This window comes from Myotis lucifugus, unplaced genomic scaffold, assembly GCF_000147115.1.
Source record: "Myotis lucifugus unplaced genomic scaffold, Myoluc2.0 scaffold_738, whole genome shotgun sequence".
NCBI classification, from domain to species: Eukaryota; Metazoa; Chordata; class Mammalia; order Chiroptera; family Vespertilionidae; genus Myotis; species Myotis lucifugus.
This window is the reverse complement of record NW_005871786.1, coordinates 110,324-128,000: the sequence shown is the minus strand read 5'-3', so window position 1 is coordinate 128,000 and position 17,677 is coordinate 110,324. Positions and strand designations below refer to the sequence as shown.

General features: G+C 44.4%; 1 protein-coding gene across 12 annotated transcripts in view; it reads right to left on the bottom strand.

Annotated features, from left to right (window-relative positions):
- The window catches only part of SMARCA4 (SWI/SNF related, matrix associated, actin dependent regulator of chromatin, subfamily a, member 4), a 93,675-nt gene that overhangs the window by 45,133 nt on the left and 30,865 nt on the right, over positions 1-17,677 (bottom strand). For all 12 annotated transcript variants that reach the window (XR_002827020.1, XM_006105947.3, XM_023746831.1 and 9 more), the window contains 10 exons: positions 17,160-17,286; positions 16,432-16,605; positions 14,381-14,554; positions 13,047-13,214; positions 12,910-12,960; positions 7,278-7,408; positions 7,059-7,116; positions 3,440-3,561; positions 2,936-3,086; positions 1,433-1,596 (listed from right to left, as the gene is read on the bottom strand). Coding sequence is in view for 11 of the 12 variants with exons in the window: in XM_006105947.3 (XP_006106009.1) it covers positions 1,433-1,596; positions 2,936-3,086; positions 3,440-3,561; positions 7,059-7,116; positions 7,278-7,408; positions 12,910-12,960; positions 13,047-13,214; positions 14,381-14,554; positions 16,432-16,605; positions 17,160-17,286 (1,320 nt within the window). In the remaining variant the exon portion in view is untranslated. The remainder of the gene's footprint in view (positions 1-1,432; positions 1,597-2,935; positions 3,087-3,439; positions 3,562-7,058; positions 7,117-7,277; positions 7,409-12,909; positions 12,961-13,046; positions 13,215-14,380; positions 14,555-16,431; positions 16,606-17,159; positions 17,287-17,677) is intronic.

The following is a 17,677-nucleotide window of genomic DNA, read 5'->3' as shown; positions in this document are numbered from 1 at the left end:
AAGATGAAGTTACACCTCAGGGGAACAAACAGAGGGGACTTTAGCCACTGCGGGGCTAGGCGACATTGCACAGGCTAGTGCAGTGGGAAGCCAAGAAGCAAGTTGGGTCTGACCACAAGGGAGGAGGAGGCAAGGCCATCTGCTAGCCTAGGACATCCTCCCACACTGCAAACAGCCCTCTCCACGAAGACTGCCAAGGTAGCCTATTTTATACCACCACCTGGGAAGGAGGGCAGAAAGAAGAAATACGTTTCTCCAAGTTAAATTCTTATGGGGTTCTGAGATAACCACCCATGAGTGCGTGACCTTTAAAGGCCTGGCCTTCTTAAAGGCAGGAAGGCATTAGCACTCAGCTTCCCATTCTTCCCTTTATCCACTAATCCGATGATGACATGGTCCCACTTAGTACTGGACTGAAGTTAAGGGGGTTCCCCTCCATCCAGGGCTAGGCCAAGTATACACATAAGCCTGGCAACATCAGAGCAGACAACACCCCAGGCCTGTAATTGGACTGGTGCCTGACATGTAACTGGAGCTGGGTCAATGAGAGGGGGCCCTGGGACTTTTGCAAACATGCTGGGGGAGTTGAGACATTCTGTGACACAGACTGAGTTGAAAAGAGGGCTGCCCAGAGTAGCTGATGGAATCATGGACGCAGAGGGGTGTCTGCAAGGAAGAGACGAGTGGCGCACAGGGATGGTGAGAACCTCCTCAGGATGCTGTCAGGTCCCACTACACCTGAGCATCTGTATCACCAGGGCTGGGATGGGACTGACAGGGCTCCAGGGTCACCAGTAGGGGGTGAAAAGTGTTTGCTCAAATGGCTCCACTCTAATCTTCTAACATGAGGATCCTCAGTTCCTGTGACTCACCACCCTTGTATGGAATTTGCTGGTTGTGGGCTTGAAGAGAACCTTAAGATCCAGTGAGTCCCAATTCAGACAATGAATTAATACAGTCACCTGCCCCTTTCCTATCCTGCCCATAGGCAGGCTGTTATGGGTTGAGTTATGTCACCCTAATATCCCTATGTTGAAGTCCTCAACCCCAAAACCTCAGAATGTGACTGTATTTGGAGAAAGGGTTTCTAAAGAGGTATTGAAGTTAAAATAAGGTCATTAGGATGGGCCCTAACCCAATGACTGGTATCCTTATAAGTAGAGGAAATTAGGATAGACAACACAGGCAGAAGACTATGTGAGGACATAGGGAGAAGAGAGAGGCCTCAGGAGAAACCAACTCTGCTGATGCCTTGTTCTCAGACTTTCTGCCTCCAGGAAAATAACGCCTGTTGTTTAAGCCATAAGGCAGTAGGAAAGACCCAGTAAACTCACACACCGATGTCTGAATGAAGGCTGGGGTGTCACTGAAGCGGGGCAGTGGGGTTACTTGCACTGGACACTCCTGGACCTCCAGGGGTGGGTGCACTTACGAGAGAGGTACAATGATGAGAAAGGGCCCATTGATGCGCTTGTGCTCCATGAGGTACGTGATGAGTGCAATGGTCTGGATGGTCTTTCCCAGGCCCATCTCATCGGCCAGGATGCCATTCAGGTTGTTGTTGTATAGGGACACCAGCCACTCCAAGCCCTTGATCTGCAAGGAGAGAGACAGCAAACACTGAAGCCCACACTTCAGAGACTCGCGCACAACCAGGAACAAGTTCAGCCCTAGCCACGAACTGCCCACGGCCATTTTTATTTGGTGATTTGCTCTCCATCACCCCACTTCTTTTTGCCTTAGCCTCATCCTCAGCAATCATTCCTATGAAATGATAGGGTTGCTGTGTTAATAATATATGTACAGTATACAAAATTTATTTTTCAGATGAACATCTGAACTAAAGTTACAAGGTCCATCTGTCACTGCCTGACACCAAGCCATGTGGCACACTGGGACAAACCTGCCCACAACCACGTGACACTCGATTTGGGAGATCATTAGGGTTTCAAGAGAACGTGCTGATGAATCCACCATACGGCCAATGACCACCTAACTAGCATGTCAGGATTAACTGAGAGCTTTCCAAAGCTTGCAAGGTTTCTGCAATATATGAACCATTGAAGAGAAGACCGTTTTCAAATGGAATATAATATTATAAAGGCAAATCTGGACATTTTCCTAACAGATTAAGGAAGTAACTTCTAGCCACTGGAAATGTCACTGGTCACTGGCTTTGCCTCTTTGGAACTCGATACTGGCATGGAGGCTGTGAGAGTTCTTTCAAGGAAAGTTGGAGTCTAAGGGCCACAACCAAACAGAAAATCTTTGATTAAATATAAACCAGCTGCCTCTTGAGAGCTTATAAATGAGCTTGGGATATGGGGCCACAGAAAAAGAAATTTCTACTATGGCAGCTGTGATTCTTGTCTGACAAAGAGCTTTAGTGCCAGTGTCACGTCACCTCCACAGAAGGAAAGGCTAGGTTCCAGGCTGCCAGCTCCAGACATTGATGCCATCACTGCTCGCTTCCTATACTGCACAGAGCATCAGGGAACATGGATCTGTGTCTACACCTGGGTCCGGTACTGGTTTGACCACTCCCAAGCTGGAAGTTTGAGGAATCACTGCCCCTTTCTGTTCCTCAGAGCACACACCCCTAATCCTGTAAAGTGTGGAGGATGATAGTGCCTATTCAGAGTTGTTGGGGATTCAGAAGCTAACAGCGTAGAACACGCTGCTATCCTGCCCTGCACAGATTAAGCACCCAGCAAATACTAATATATTGCACCGTTTCATTTCCTCCTGGTGGCTAACCTAACAAATCATGCTTCTACTTTATAGAAAGGGAAACTGAGGCTTAGAGAAAAAGAGTGAGGTACCCAGAGACAAGGAGCAGAATGTGAACTTGAGTCTGCCCGACTTCAGCAGTCTCCCACAAGCTAGGACCTATCTGTCAGGACTGCTATGTAGGTAGAGCCCCCTCCTGCCTCACCTGGTACTGTTTGAGGACGCCGTTGACCATAAGCGCTGACTGCTTATCCACTCTCTCAGTGACAGCATGAGCCACGGCATAATAGGACTGCAGGCCACGAGCAAGGGCCTGGGACACACCGTACTCATCATCAACATCTTGCTTGGCATTCCTGTAAGTGAATAGAATCACTGAGTAAAGACACACATTTCTATTTGTAACAATGTACTTCTGACACAAGACTCTGGAGCAGCCCTTTAAGGACCTGTGACTCAAGCCTTAAGATAAGAAAAGTAATTGGAAAGTCTAAGGACAGGCAAGGCAGCAGCAAATATTAATCCTGGGGAGAGTGGGGTGGCGAGGAGGGAGACAGGCACTAAGACTGAACTCCCATTTGTGGTCTCACAGTGGCTTCCAGCTAGACAGTGGTAAGCACCATCCAGAGAGAAGCTGGGACGCTAACGTCCTGCCAGGACCCCCGTGAAGGAAGCTGGTGGAGCAGGAGCGTGTGTAGGGATGCCTTACTCAATGATGTGCCGAGCATCCACCTCAGAGACGTCATCACTGTCTGGATCTGGAATCTTCTTCTTCTCCTCCACAGGCAGAGTGGGAGGCTGTGCTGGCTGCGGCTGCTCCTCCTCCTCCTCCTACCAAGAGAAAGGACTGCATCAGCTCAAGACACCCCACAGGGACAGGCACAGGGATCCCAGGGGAGAACACACTTTTAGAAGCAAGCGAAGTTTTTACAACTCTCACACCTTTTTCTTATCCCGGAATGTGTCATGCCTCCTCTTTGCATCTTCTTTTAATTGCTCGGCATATTATTTTTAGTTTTCCCAGCAGAGTTCAGACACTTCTTTTTAAGGCTATCTCAGGCTACTTTGTACGTTTGTTTACTAACAATAGATTCTTCATGTCCCCTGCCCCCATTATACAATGTATACTACACATTTATTCCTTGTCCAACCTATTCAAGCTGATTTTCACTGTAATCTCTTGGAGTTTCTCAATATAAAACATTTAATAGCCAATTTTCAATATTTGTTGCTCTTGATTTATTTCTAGCTTTATCGATATGACTAAAATGCCTAAAATATGTCAAATAATACTGGTGATAACAGGCATCCTAATTTAGTAAGAGGTTTTCTATAAACCTGTAAAGTAAGTGTTGTGTTTCATGAAAGTGATTTTTCAGCATTTACTGAGATGATAAAGGGAATTTGCGTGACATATTAATAAAATACACATGAATGTATTTCCTGGTAGTAATACATCCTTGTATTTCTATATAAGTGACACAAAGTCCCAGTAATTATTTTCATGTATAAAGGAACTGCTATAAAACTAAAAAAACAAAAAAATCCAATTAATCTGCTAAAAATTCCAATAAAAAAACCTAGTGGGATTTCTTTCGGGGTATGCAAAATGATTTTATAGATCATTTGGAATATTAAACAGGTGATAACAGCCCAAACATTTTCGGCCAAAAAAAATCATAACTAGTACAGATTTACCCTAACTGATATTACCATATCTGAAATTAATATTGGGGTGAGACTTTTAGCTAAGTTTGAGTAAGGTTGTAGACAAATTCTTCTAAAAGAGACTTCAGCCCGGCCAGTGTGGCTCAGTGGTTGGGCATCAACCTATGAACCAGGAGGTCATGTTTCAATTCCCTGGTCAGGATACATGCCCAAGTTTCAGGCTCGATCCCCATTAGGGAGCATGCAGGAGGCAGCCGGTCAATGATTCTCTCTCATCATTGGTGTTTCTCTCTCTCTCCATCTCCTTTCCTCTCTGAAATTATATATATATGTATGTATTTTTAAATATGATAATAAGGAACTATTATAAGTAACCGTTTACCAACAAATAACTAAGATGAAATGGACAAACTCCTAGAAAGATACAAACTATTAAAACTGACTCAAGAAGTAGACAAATCTGAATAAAATCTGACAGCTAATTGAATTAGTAACTAAAAATCTTCTCACAATGAAAAGGCCAGTCCCAGATGGCTTAACAGGAGAATTCTATCAAATATTTTAAGATTAATACCATTTTTCTCAAACTCTTCCAGAAAGTAGAGAAGGGAACATTTTCTAACCCCATCTAGAAGGCCAATGTTAACCTAATATCAAAGCTACACAAAGATATCATGAGAAAACTAGACTCAAAAATCCTCAACAAAATATTAGCAACACTACGATATATAGAAAAGATTGCACATCAGGACAAAGTAGAACTTATCCCAGGAATGCAAGTTTGGTTTAATATCCAAAAATTAATTTATATAATAAAGCATACTAGTGGGTAACAGATAAAAAAACAATCAACTATAGACAGAATTATAAAAACTTTCAATAAACTAGGATTAAAAGATAATTTACTCAACCTGATAAAGAGCATGTTCAAAAAACCTACAGCTAACATCAAACAGCAGTGACAGGCGAAATGCATTACCCCTAACATCGGAAAAAAGGCAAGGATGTCTGCTCTTGACACATATTCAACACTGTACTGGAGAATCTAGCCAGTGCAATAAGGCAAGAAAAAAGAAATTGAAAACACAATGACAGGAAGCGTTGGAAGTAGTAAAATTGCCATTATTTACAGATGGCATGATCCTGTATGTGAAAATTCTAAAGAAATCCTATATAATAAAAGGCTAATATGCAAATCGACCGAACGGCAGAACGACTGGTCGCTATGACGTGCACTGACCACCAGGGGGCACTCAATGCGGGAGCTGCCCCCTGGTGGTCAGTGTGCTCCCACATGGGGAGCACCACTCAGCCAGAAGCCAGGCTCACAACTGGTGAGCACAGTAGCAGTGGCAGGAGCCTCCCCGGCTTCCACTGGACATCCCCCAGTGGCTCCCAGACTGCAAGAGGATGCAGGCCGGGCTGAGGGACCACCCCCCAAGTGCATGAATTTCCTGCACTGGACCTCTAGTCTACAATAACAACAAAACAAAACTATCAGAAATAACAATATCAATATCAATATTTTAAAATACACTTGAAAGCCTTTTAAGATCCTCTAACCCCAGCTGAAGGGGGAGTGAAGATCACCCTGCTGGATGCTAAATGTGTGAAAGGAACATTGCCTACAGGAACTGCATCCTAGCTCCCTCTGAGTTATCCTTTCCAAGGAGGCAATTCACAACAGATAGAGGAGCAGGATCTTTTTTTTTTTTAATTAATTTTAGAGAGGAAGAGAGAGGGATAGAGAGATAGAAACATCAGTGATGAGAGAGAACCATCGACAGGCTGCCTCCTGCATGTCCCCCACTGGGGATCAAGCCCGCAACCCAGGCATGTGCCCCTGGCCAGAATCGAACCTGGGACCCTTCAGTCCGCAGGCCAACGCTCCATCCACTGAGCCAAACCAGCTAGGGCAGGAGCAGGCTCTTAATCAGAGCTTTGTCAACCAGGGAAAATCTAGAAGTCACTTTAGCATAAAATAATTAAGTGATTTAAAGAATATGTATAAACCCAGCTGTGGTGGCTCAGTGCATTGAGCATTATCTCATGGACCAAGAGGTCCCGGGTTCAATTCCCAGTCAGGGCACATGCCCAGGGTTGTGGGCTCAATCCCCAGTAGGGGGCATGCAGGAGGCAGCCAATCAATGAATCTCTCTTATCACTGATGTTTCTATCTCTCTCCCGTTCTCTCTTCCTCTCTGAAATCAATAAAAATATATTTTTTTAAAAAAATATGCATGAAAATGTAACCATTTTTAGTATTTCCAATGAGGAGATTATAATAAGTAAACATGCACATAATTTAATGCTCACAACTTTATAGTGATTATTTGTTTTGTGCAGAAGGCTGTTGAGCATTTGAAAAGCGGCTATTATGACCAAGAATATGAGTTTTAAATTCTACTTAATTTGATTAATTTAATTTAAAATTAAAACAGTCATGTGTGGCTAGAGGCTACTGTACTAGACAGCACAGCTTTAAAGCACCAACTTTTCATCAGGACTGAGGCCTTGGCTACCCTCTGCCCATCTCTTGTTCCACATGATGCCCAAGCGGAGTGGGAGAGTCACAGCATGCAGGGGTGACCGATACACAAGGGAGAGAGGTCACCACTACAGAGCACCGAGGGCCTTGACAGAAGGAAATAGACTCTTACCTCCTCCTCTTCTTCTGAGCCACTTTCTTCACTATCAGATCTTGGAGCTACTTCATACCTAGAAAAAATATTAGTGTTTTAATATAAATCTCCCCCAAACCAGCATAATTCATTTACCTTAGCAAATTGGCTTGTTTCCAAATCAAGCAAAATCACCGCCAGCTACCAGGCAGCTGACTCAGGATCCTGGTTGCATCTGGAATTCAAGGCCCAACTCACCCTGGGTTCATCTCAAGCCAGGCCTCCAGCTGCCCTGCTTTGGGGGCATCCGTGCCTGTGAGGATCTTCCCACTCTCCACATGGATCACTTTCACAGGCAGGTCACTCATTTGGCTGGTCTCGTCCAGAGGCTGAAAAGAGACACATGTGACTTTAGGTTCTGCGGTGACCATACCTCAGATGTTCACTAACCATGGCCAACTGGGAAGTGCCCTGTCAATTCTATAACCAAAAAAACTGGCACACAACCATGGCTAGTGGTTGTGAAAATGGGTTTCCTATATGTCAATAATTCAGGAAAAAATATAATCCACTGATGACAGCAGTTTCTTTGAGATAACTGACATACATGCTTTTATTTTCAAATAGGTAATAGAGTCATGTAGTTTAAAATTCTAGAGTATAGAGTATGGATTCTCTCCATCCCCTGTTCCTCAGCAGTTTCTTTCTTCAAAGATGCCCACCATGCATCATTACAGATCAATTCCATGCATAAGAAACTAGAACTGGTTTCTCCCAATTTTTACACAAATGACTACTATTCACATTCTTCTGGCCCTTGATTATTTTTCCATTTGTAATGTGTCTGTTACTTCATCAAGGTCCTCATTTTTGTTGTTGTTAAATAGCTAACTGGAATATTTGAAAAATAAAACAACGAACTTCCTCTTAGCAACACATATGAAATTCTTTGATTTCTCATTCTGAGATATCAACTTTGGATGAACATTTCCCCCTTCAAATTTCCTGAAGATTTCAGAATAAGGATGAAGTTCTTACTTTAAACCTTTCTTTGCATTGTGAAAATTAATAAACAAAAAATTAGGTCAACTAAATTGGATCCAATTAATCTAAACTAAAACTGGCATCATGAAGGCCTGTAGAGAAGCTCTCATGTCCTACCACTCTAAATTAATTGCCCCCAACAGGAAGTCAATTACAGATCCCAACAGGAAGAGACCTACGTTGCACTCCCAAACAGGAAATGCATCTACTGTACTACCACAGCAGGAGGAAGGCTTATCTCTTATACTGCAACAAGTCTAGCCAATTGAAACCCAGCTAAACCAATGAGAAGCTGTCATCACCTGAACTCTTACTTTATTCCAAAAAATTTTCATTTTTCTTTTGCTGACTTTCCTGATCCATCCTCATTACTATAAAAGCCGTCCATCTTGTATAACAGCTCAGGATAGCTCTGTTTGCTAGATGAGATGCTACCTACCCAATTCATAAATCATCGGATAAAACCAATTAGATCTTCAAATGTACTCAGTTAAATTTTATTAACAGCATCTTCCAGGAACCTATATCCCTCCCTCCCTCCAAAGTTTTGCACTACCAACACCATTCATACAGTAGAGAGAGATTAGTCTCTGTGCACAATACAACCTCACCCTCAAAGTGGCCCACCATGGTGGGGGAGGGGTGACACCAACTCCAGATGCACAAACCCTCAATTGGTGACTTTCACCCCTGAATGTTCCTTGGGAGTGTTTAATGGTGGTGATGCCTGCACCTGCCCACCCAAAAAATCTGATTCAACTGCTCTACGGTTTTATAAAAGTTTCCCAGATGATTCAGATGTGCAGCCAATGCTGAGAACCACTGGCTGGGAATAAGGACAATCCACAGCCACCACTGAGTGATGCTTCTGTTACAAAACAGGCTAGGAAGAGAGCCCTTAACCAGGAACCCCCTTGCTGCACCCTGACCTTGGATTTCCAGCCTCCATAACTGTGAGACCATAAATGCTTGTTATTTAAGCCACCCAGGCTATGGTGCCATGGTGTTTTGTTACAGCAGCCCAAGCTGACTAAGACAGTATCAAAAGGTGATACATAAGGAGGCTCACTACAACAACGTTGCAATAGGAAAAAAGGCAACGGAAATAGTCACCAATAGAAGAGGAGATAAAGAGTAGCTCAGTATAGGATCTTTTTCTTTTTTTCAGTGCATTTGTAACAGCTCCTAAAGAGCTATCAGTCTGAATGATGAAACAGATTCTAACCTGTCAACACAATAAAATGAAAATAGAACTAATGATGTGATATGGAAAGTGGCACAAGATATTTGGCTAAGTGGGAAAAGTCTAGCTAATGTCTAAATTGACCCAAATAGTCCCAAAATAAAACAAAGGGGATATAAGCATGAAGATTTCAGGAAGAATAGAGAAGATGTCACCAGGAATCAGTATGCATACCTAGGCTTTCTACTCTTCATGTTATCATTTAAATTTTTTCTATAGGAAGTATGACATTTTGGAGAGGTTAGAAAGAATAGGGTAAATTAAAAATGGACCTAGCGTTTGACCCAGCAACCCTACTTCTGGGAATATAGCCTAAGAACCCCGAAACACCAATCAGAAAGAAGATATGCACCCCTATGTTCATAGCAGAGTTATGTACAATAACTAAGATCTGGAAACAGCCCAAGTGCCCATCAATAGATGAGTGGATAAAAAAGCGATGGCACATTTACACAATGGAATACTATGCGGCTGTAAGAAAGAAGAATGAACCTGGATACTATTATGCTAAGCCAAATAAGCCAGTTAGAGAAAGACAAACATCACATGATCTCACTTATATGTCTAATGAAAAAAATAAACTGACAAACAAAATAGGTCCAGAGGTATGGATACATGGAACAGAATAACAAATCTTATTGGGGGGAGGGGGGGTGGAGGGTAGAGTGGGAGGGGACAGAAAGAGATTAATCAAAAACCATATATGCACAACTCATGGATACAGACAATAGCATGGGGAAGGCCTGGGGTGGGGTGGGAATTGGGGGTAAAAAGGGAGAAAATGGGAGACATCTGTAATACTGTCAACAATAAAATAAAATAAAATTTTTTTAAAAATAGAAAGAATATGGTAAGTGTCCATGAGCTAACAGGGTGAGTTGTCTGAGATACAATGCTAGGTGAGAAAAAGAAAAGCCTTCCAGTGGCTCATGCATAGAAAAGGCCACCCTTTGGGAAGCGGGACAAGGAGCCAGAGGAAGCACTAAAAACAACACTTCTTATTTACACATCCCACTTTTATAGATCTTCCTCCCAAATGTGTGTATTACACCAGAAGAGTTGTTTCAGGAGGTGGGCAGGAATGTTGTGGGAAGGTGGGTGTGTGGGCACAACAACCCCTCTCTGAGTGGGCCACTCTGTACAGCTCAGACTCTGGAACAAGCTGGTGTTGACACTAAATAAATCAACAATGAGTAAATAAATAAAACCAACAAAGGTGGGGAAACCACAGTAACAGGGGCATGAGGGGAGAACTAATACTGTGCTTCTGTGCACAGTATTTAGAGGACACTCTCGGGATGAAGAACTCCAAACAAACACTGACCTCTAGCTGGGAGGCTCCTTGTATTTGTTTTTATTTTTTCGAATTTTTATGAGAGTTTAATTTAGCCAAACTGATGACATATGCCGGGGAGCAATATCTCAAATGCTCTAGGAGGCTCCTTTTATAGAGGGGGGCACATTAGGAATTCTGAATGTACATCCTGTGTATCCTAGAATTGAGCAAACAGGAAAGAGTATCATGGCTAATGGCAGCCAGATTTTTGCTGTTTCAGTGTGGAAAGGGAAAGGACAGAAATAACCCCATGGTATTGGATTAGTTCTGGTGGTATCAGTGTGATCTCAAGATCTGTTAATATTCGTATATATAAATAGCAATGAACATGTATACACACACATACACCTATTTCCTACATCTGTCTGCTGAGAGGGCCTAGAAGCAATGACACCCAGGAGCAATGAGCACTCCTAGATTTTGAATTTAAAATATTCTTCTTTGAGAAAAGGAATCAGGGCTCCTTAGAGAAATGGCTGACTCCAGGGCTCAGACAGGAAAAGCAGACAATAAGGTTGCACCATTTTGGTGTATAAAGAAGTCAGGAAGCCCCCCAAAGATGATAGAGACACATCAAAAGGACACAGGAACCAATTTGAAGGAGCTCCTACTGGCCCAACTGGAACAATTTGAGCATGAAAATAAATACTGCCCTGGCCAGTTAACTCAGTTGGTTAGAAAGTCATCCTGATAGGCCAAGGTCATGCTCCAATCAGGGCACATACAAGAATCAACCAGCTGCCTGACCCGCAAGACTCAGTGGTTAAGCATTGGCCTATGAACAAGGAGGTCATGGTTTGATTCCCAGTCAGGGCATATGCCTGGGTTGTGGGTTCGGTCCTGTGTGGGGCATGTTGGAGGCAGCTGATCAATGATTCTCATAATTGATGATTCTCTCTCTCTCTCTCTCCTTTTCCCTTCCCCTCTGAAATCAATAAGAAATATATTAAAAAAAAAAAAAAAGAATCAACCAGCCCAGCTGGTGTGGCTCAGTGGCTGAGCATTGACCCATGGACCAGGAGGTTGTGGTTCGATCCCCAGTAGCGGGGCATGCAGGAGGCAGCCGATTAATGATTCTCTCTCATCGATGTTTCTAACTCTCTATCCCTCTCCCTTCCTCTCTGTAAAAAATTAATAAAATATATATTTTTAAAAATACCAAAGTCATAAAAGGCAAAGAAAAAGCGAGAAGCTGCTCAAGATCAATGACAAAAGGGACTACCACTGAATGTGACATGTGAACTGGGGTTTTCTATTGCAGTGAAGGACACTAGAAGGACAACTGGAGAAACCTTCATAATGGCTATGGATTATATCGTAGTATTGCATCCATATTCATTTCCAGTTTTTGATCACTGCACAATTATGGAAACGAATTATCTTGTTTTTAAGAAATACACACTGAGCCCTAGCCAGCTTGGCTCAGTGGATAGAGCATCAGCCTGTGGACTGAAGGGTCCCAGGTTCGATTCCGGCCAAGGCTACATGCCTGGGTTGCGGGCTCGATCCCCAGTAGGGGGTGTGCAGGAGGCAGCCAATCAATGATTCTCTCTCATCATTGATGTTTCTATCTCTCTCTCCTTCTCCCTTCCTCTCTGAAATCAATAAAGAAATATATTTAAAAAAAAAAAGAAATACACACTGAATCACGTGGAGGAAAAGGGCTATGATGTCTGCATCTGATGCTCAAATGGTTTAGGAAAAAATGACAATAGTGAAAACAGGGAATTTGGGTGAAGAGTACACATAAATTCTCTGTACTGTTTTACACCTCGCATGAGTCTAAAATTACATGAAAATAAAAATGGAAAGTAAATAATGTGACACATGCATAGAAAAGCCTGGGAGAAAACACCTAATAGTTAACAATGTTTCCTCAAGGAAGGGGTAGGATGGTGGCAGGAGACATATATGGATTCTTACCATCATCATATTCAGCTTTTACAGTTTAAAAAGAAAACAAGTTGGCTGGAGCGTTGTCTTAAACACCAGAGGATGGTGGGTTCGATTCCGGTCAGGGCACATACCTAGGTTGCGTGTTCAATCCCTGCTCGGGATGCATGAGGAAGGCAACCAATCAATGTTTCTTTCTGTGTGTGTGTGTGTGTGTGTGTGTGTGTGTGTGTGTGTGTGTCTCCATCCCTTCCTTCCTCCTTCTGAGATCAATTTAAATAAAGAAAAAAGAAAAAAAGAATGAAATAGACCCAAGGTCCAGGGCTGGGTTGACATTTCCACAAAAAACACACACCAAAAACCTGGCTCCTCACCTCGCCATCGGGTCCTATTGCAGGTGTCTGTCCTTCTGCATTTTCTGCCTTCTGGAAATAAAGAGAGATACAGTCACTCCCAGACAGGGAGACTGAGGCAACATAGGCCTAGAATGCCGCTCCAGTCCCCAGCATACCTTCTTTTTCTTCTTCTTCTTTTTCTCCTTGGCAACCTGGGCTGCCTTGTGCTGCCGCACCAGCTCCGTGAGGTTAGCCACATACTCGTCTGTCTGTTGCAAGAGGTAGGCCAAGCGCTTGTCCTTCTTCTGGTCGATGAGTTTCCGGTACCCTTCCTCATCTTCTGCCTGCAAAAGCATGCAGTTATAGCATTTGCCTGCAAGACATGCTCGTCCATTAGCAACCAAGACAGGCAAATCAGAGTCGAGAAGTCCACTGGGAATTATTGTTAACCAGCAATCAGGCCCACAATTAGGGAGCTCTTAGTCACACCCTGCGTTGTGCTGTATGTAGGTCTTTCACATAACTATCGTCTTTCCCTTTAGTATTTCCCCAACTCTTACCCAGAGCTAGGCTCTGTAAGGTCCTGGCTGCACAGACATAATCCTACTGAGTTATTTATAAAGGCCAATATCAAGTTCTGTCCCATCTCACAAACATACCCCAAATTGAAGCCCTTTTCTCTACTTGGTCCAAGCAGTCTCTCTCCCTCCGGGCTTTCTAAGAATATGTCAGATCACATCACTACCCAGCTTATAGCCTTCGTGACTCCCCATCATGTTCAGAATGAAATCCAAAGCCCTCCCTATGGCCTGAAAGGCCCCAAATGACCTGCCCTTGGGACTCTGACTTCACTCCTCCCCTGCACCGTTCTGTTGTAGGGGCCACTTGCTGTGCCTTGCAATTGGCTTTTACCTACCTTGGGCCCTTGACCTTGGTTCCTCAACCCTAGGAGGCACTTCTTCCAGGTTTCTGCTCACCCTTTCAGCACCACCCTGTCAATCCCATGTGTCCTGCTTCGTTCTCTTTAGTGCACTTTCCACCACTCAAAACTGTTTCACTTGGTCCACTATCTCCCTAGAGTTAGCACAAGCCCCTTGAGGACAGGGTTGTGTCCTTCTCTTTACTTCTGTGGCCTCTGTCCACACAGTCATGCCTATCAATACCTACCCAATTAGGAAATCACCCAGGAGTAAATGGTCAGAAACACAGGGTGGGGATGGGGGATCAGATCACACCATTGATGGCTCACAGCCAGGAGGGGTTGCCACCTTCATTTTCTGGAGGACATAAAGTAGCCAGCTAACTGGCTACGGTCATGCAGGCACTCTAATGGCTGGTGTGACCGGCAAAGGTCTGAGGCCAATTCTTTCAGATTCTCAAACCCAAATTCTTCCACTTCTAACTCTGAGCAGCAAAATGCCTCAGTGTAATACAGGGTAATGGATTCCTGGCCCCTGCACCGCCCAGTGCACACACAAAGGGACACACAGTTACAAATGCAGAATTTTACCATGAGCCTCCGCATTCTTTCCTTCTCGATTCTTTCATTTTCCTTCTTCTGTTCCCGCTCTGTGTTGGCGTGATACGTGGCCACTGCCTTTGTGAGTTTTTGAATTTTGCCTGTGACGGATCGGTGATATTCTTTGAAATCCTTGGCATGCTGAAGAATGCTGTTGAGGTATTCCTACAAGGACACACAAGACAAGACTGACTACTGTAACACTCCCTGAGATAAAACTTTAAAGGCAGCTTGTTTAAAACCAAGAGGACACAGTCAAACAATACTCTAACACTGTTTGCCTACGAGGTTACGAGGTTCCATGTTCTCAATGCTGGGAGGGTGGTTGGAAGGGCCCTCCTTTGTACACAACAGACAATCAACCTTGCTAAGACAAGCTGACAAGAACATTAAACGATTCAAAATGCTCCCGCCCTCCAACCAAGTTATTCCATTGCTAGGAATTTTATTTTAAGGAAATAGCAGAGATTGTCCAAAAAAATTCAAGAACAAAAATGCCTACCCCAGCCCTGGCCAGGTTGGATGAAGCATCACCCCGTACACCAAAAGGTTTCGGGTTCAATTCCCAGTCAGGGCACATATAGGAGGCAACCGATTGATGTTCTCTAACATCAATGTTTTTTTCTCTCTCCCTTTCTCTCTCTCTCTCAAATCAATAAAAAACATATCCTGGAGTAAGGATTAAAAAAAAAAAATGCCTATCTCAGTGTTTGATTACATATGTACAGAATAAGGCTGGAAAGATATATATACCAAAATGTTAACAGCGGTCTACACTGAGTATTGACTTTTTCTATTATTTTAAACTACACAATAGATATTGACTGGAGGAACTTTAGGAAATATAACGAGTGAACAACAAATAGAATCATCCCAAATCATACTTGAGTGGAAATTTTGGTCTCCTTGACTGATCTTGTAAAAACCTAACTTAGCCCTAGCCTGAGGACTGAAGGGTCCCAGGTTCAATTCCGGTCAAGGGCACAGGCCCAAGTTGTGGGCTCGATCCCCACAACTGTGGGGCATGTGGGAGGCAACTGATCAATGATTCTCTCTCATCATTGATGTTTCTCTCCCTTCCTCTTTGAAATCAATAAAAATGTATTTAAAACTTAAAAATAAATAAATCCTATATAATAAAAGGCTAATATGGAAATCGACCAAACAGCAGAATGACCAGATGCTATGATGCACACTGACCACCAGGGGGCAGATGCTCAATGCAGGAGCTGCCTTCTGGTGGTCAGTGCACTCCCACAGGGGGGCGCCGCTCAGCCAGAAGCCGGGCTCTGTGGCAGCGCTAAGGATGTCCAGCTGACAGCTTAGGCCCACTCCCTGTGGGGCCATCAGTCAGACAACCCCCGAGAGCTCCCGGACTGCGAGAAGGTGCAGGCTGGGCTGAGGGACCCCCCAACCCGAGTGCACGAATTTCGTGCACCGGGCCTCTAGTAATAAAATGAAAACCTAACCTAAATCAATCCCTCCTCTGAGAGACTCCATAGTTTCCACCTCACTCAGAGCAATAGTGCAACTTGCTCCTTGGCTCACAAGGCCCAGTACACTCTGTCCTTACCTCCTCCTACTCTCCGCCTTGCTCCACTCTGGCTGCACAGAGATCCCTGCTTTTTATAGAACACACAGCACATAGCCCCAGGGCGTTTGCACCTCCCTGTCTATCTGGAAAGCTCTTGCCCACATAGCCATGGGGCTCCCTTCCCTCAGATCTCTGCTCACATCTCAACACCTCAGAAAAAACTTCCCCAACCATTCTGTGTCAACAGCTCCTCATCACTCTCCACCGCTGCTTCATTTTTCTTTATATCCTATCACCTCCCAATATTTTACATCCCTTGATTGTGGCCCATCTCCCTACCACTCAATTTTGTTCAAGAGTGTATGCTTGGTGTCTAAAATAGTGTTATAAACAGAAAAGACAAACAGCATGTTTAGACACAAAACAAGACTCAACAATGTGGGAGCTGTGAGGACCCAGGTACACAGGAGGGCCAGCAGGACAAGCTATGCAGCAGCTGGGGACGCACCTGGTGCTTCTGCCGGCGCTTGCGCTCCTGCTCAATCTTCTGCTGCTTCTCCAGCTTCTCGGTGATGCGGGCCTCACGCAGGGACTGCCGCTTGCTACGCTTGTAGGCCTTGGCATTGAGGGCGGTCTCGAGGGCCGTGTCCCTCCTCATGCACACCACCACTTCCTGCCGCAGCTTCAGGAAGAGGAGAAACATGGGCACATGTTGGTCATGGCCACACAAAATGCACAATTACACAGTGCAAGCTAGGCACAACACTGCTGCCTCCAGAAGGGTCCTTGCTAAATCTCATAAGCACAAATGTGTGTGCATGTGGAGGATGTCTGATAAGTGCCCAAGGGCCAGGGGGCAAGCACAGGTCAGGAGACAGCTGCTTCTGAATACCCAGCAGAAGGTCCTCTTATCCCTTCAGGTCTACACCTCTGCCTTCCCTCAAGCACACACGAAGTATTTCCTATGGCTCATTCAAAAGTACAGCCCCCGAAGATAGAGACCCATTTAAGTTTCCTGTTTCGTTGCCTTAGGGAACCTGCTTACTCACACCAGGAACACCCAATGTGCCACCACTGTGCAGGTCGTGAAGAGGAAGGAGGGCACAATGAGCTAATAGTGTGTGTGGACACTGCTGCTTTCAATGGTCAAGGGACATTTATTTAATAATTGCTCAGCAAGCAATTACTTGAATGCAAGCATCAGCGTTGGCAGAAAAGGCCTGTGCCTGCGCCCACCTGCCTCTGGAAGTTCAGCAGCCTGAGGGCCTTGAGCTCAATAGTTGCTTTGGTTCGCAAATCCCCGGCCAGTGACCCGGGTAGGTTTTCAAGTTCCTGAATTCGATGAGCGATTCGAGCCTGAAGCCTAGGGTGCAAAGACAGAAAAAAGAGGCAATGAGAGGACTGCATACAAGGAGCCCACCTATGCCCTTTCTTTAAAGCAGGAGCCTCAGAAGAATCCATCCTTTGAGGGAGGCAGGAGATGGCTCAGAAAAGGATGCCAGCCACAAAACACAGAGGAAGGCAGCGGAGGACTCAGAGCTACAGCAAACAGGAAACCAGACAGGGCACAGCCGACTGAAGGCATTTCGGCAGGGTGAGCCAGCCTCAGGAGTCAGGCAGGCCAGGGTCTCCCTCCCAGCCCTGGAAATCTACTTAGCCTGGGAGCCTTATCAGGAATATGGGCCATAAAGGAGTTAAAAAATTAAACATCTATGGCCCTGGCCAATGGTGCTCAGTGGTTAGAATGTAGGCCC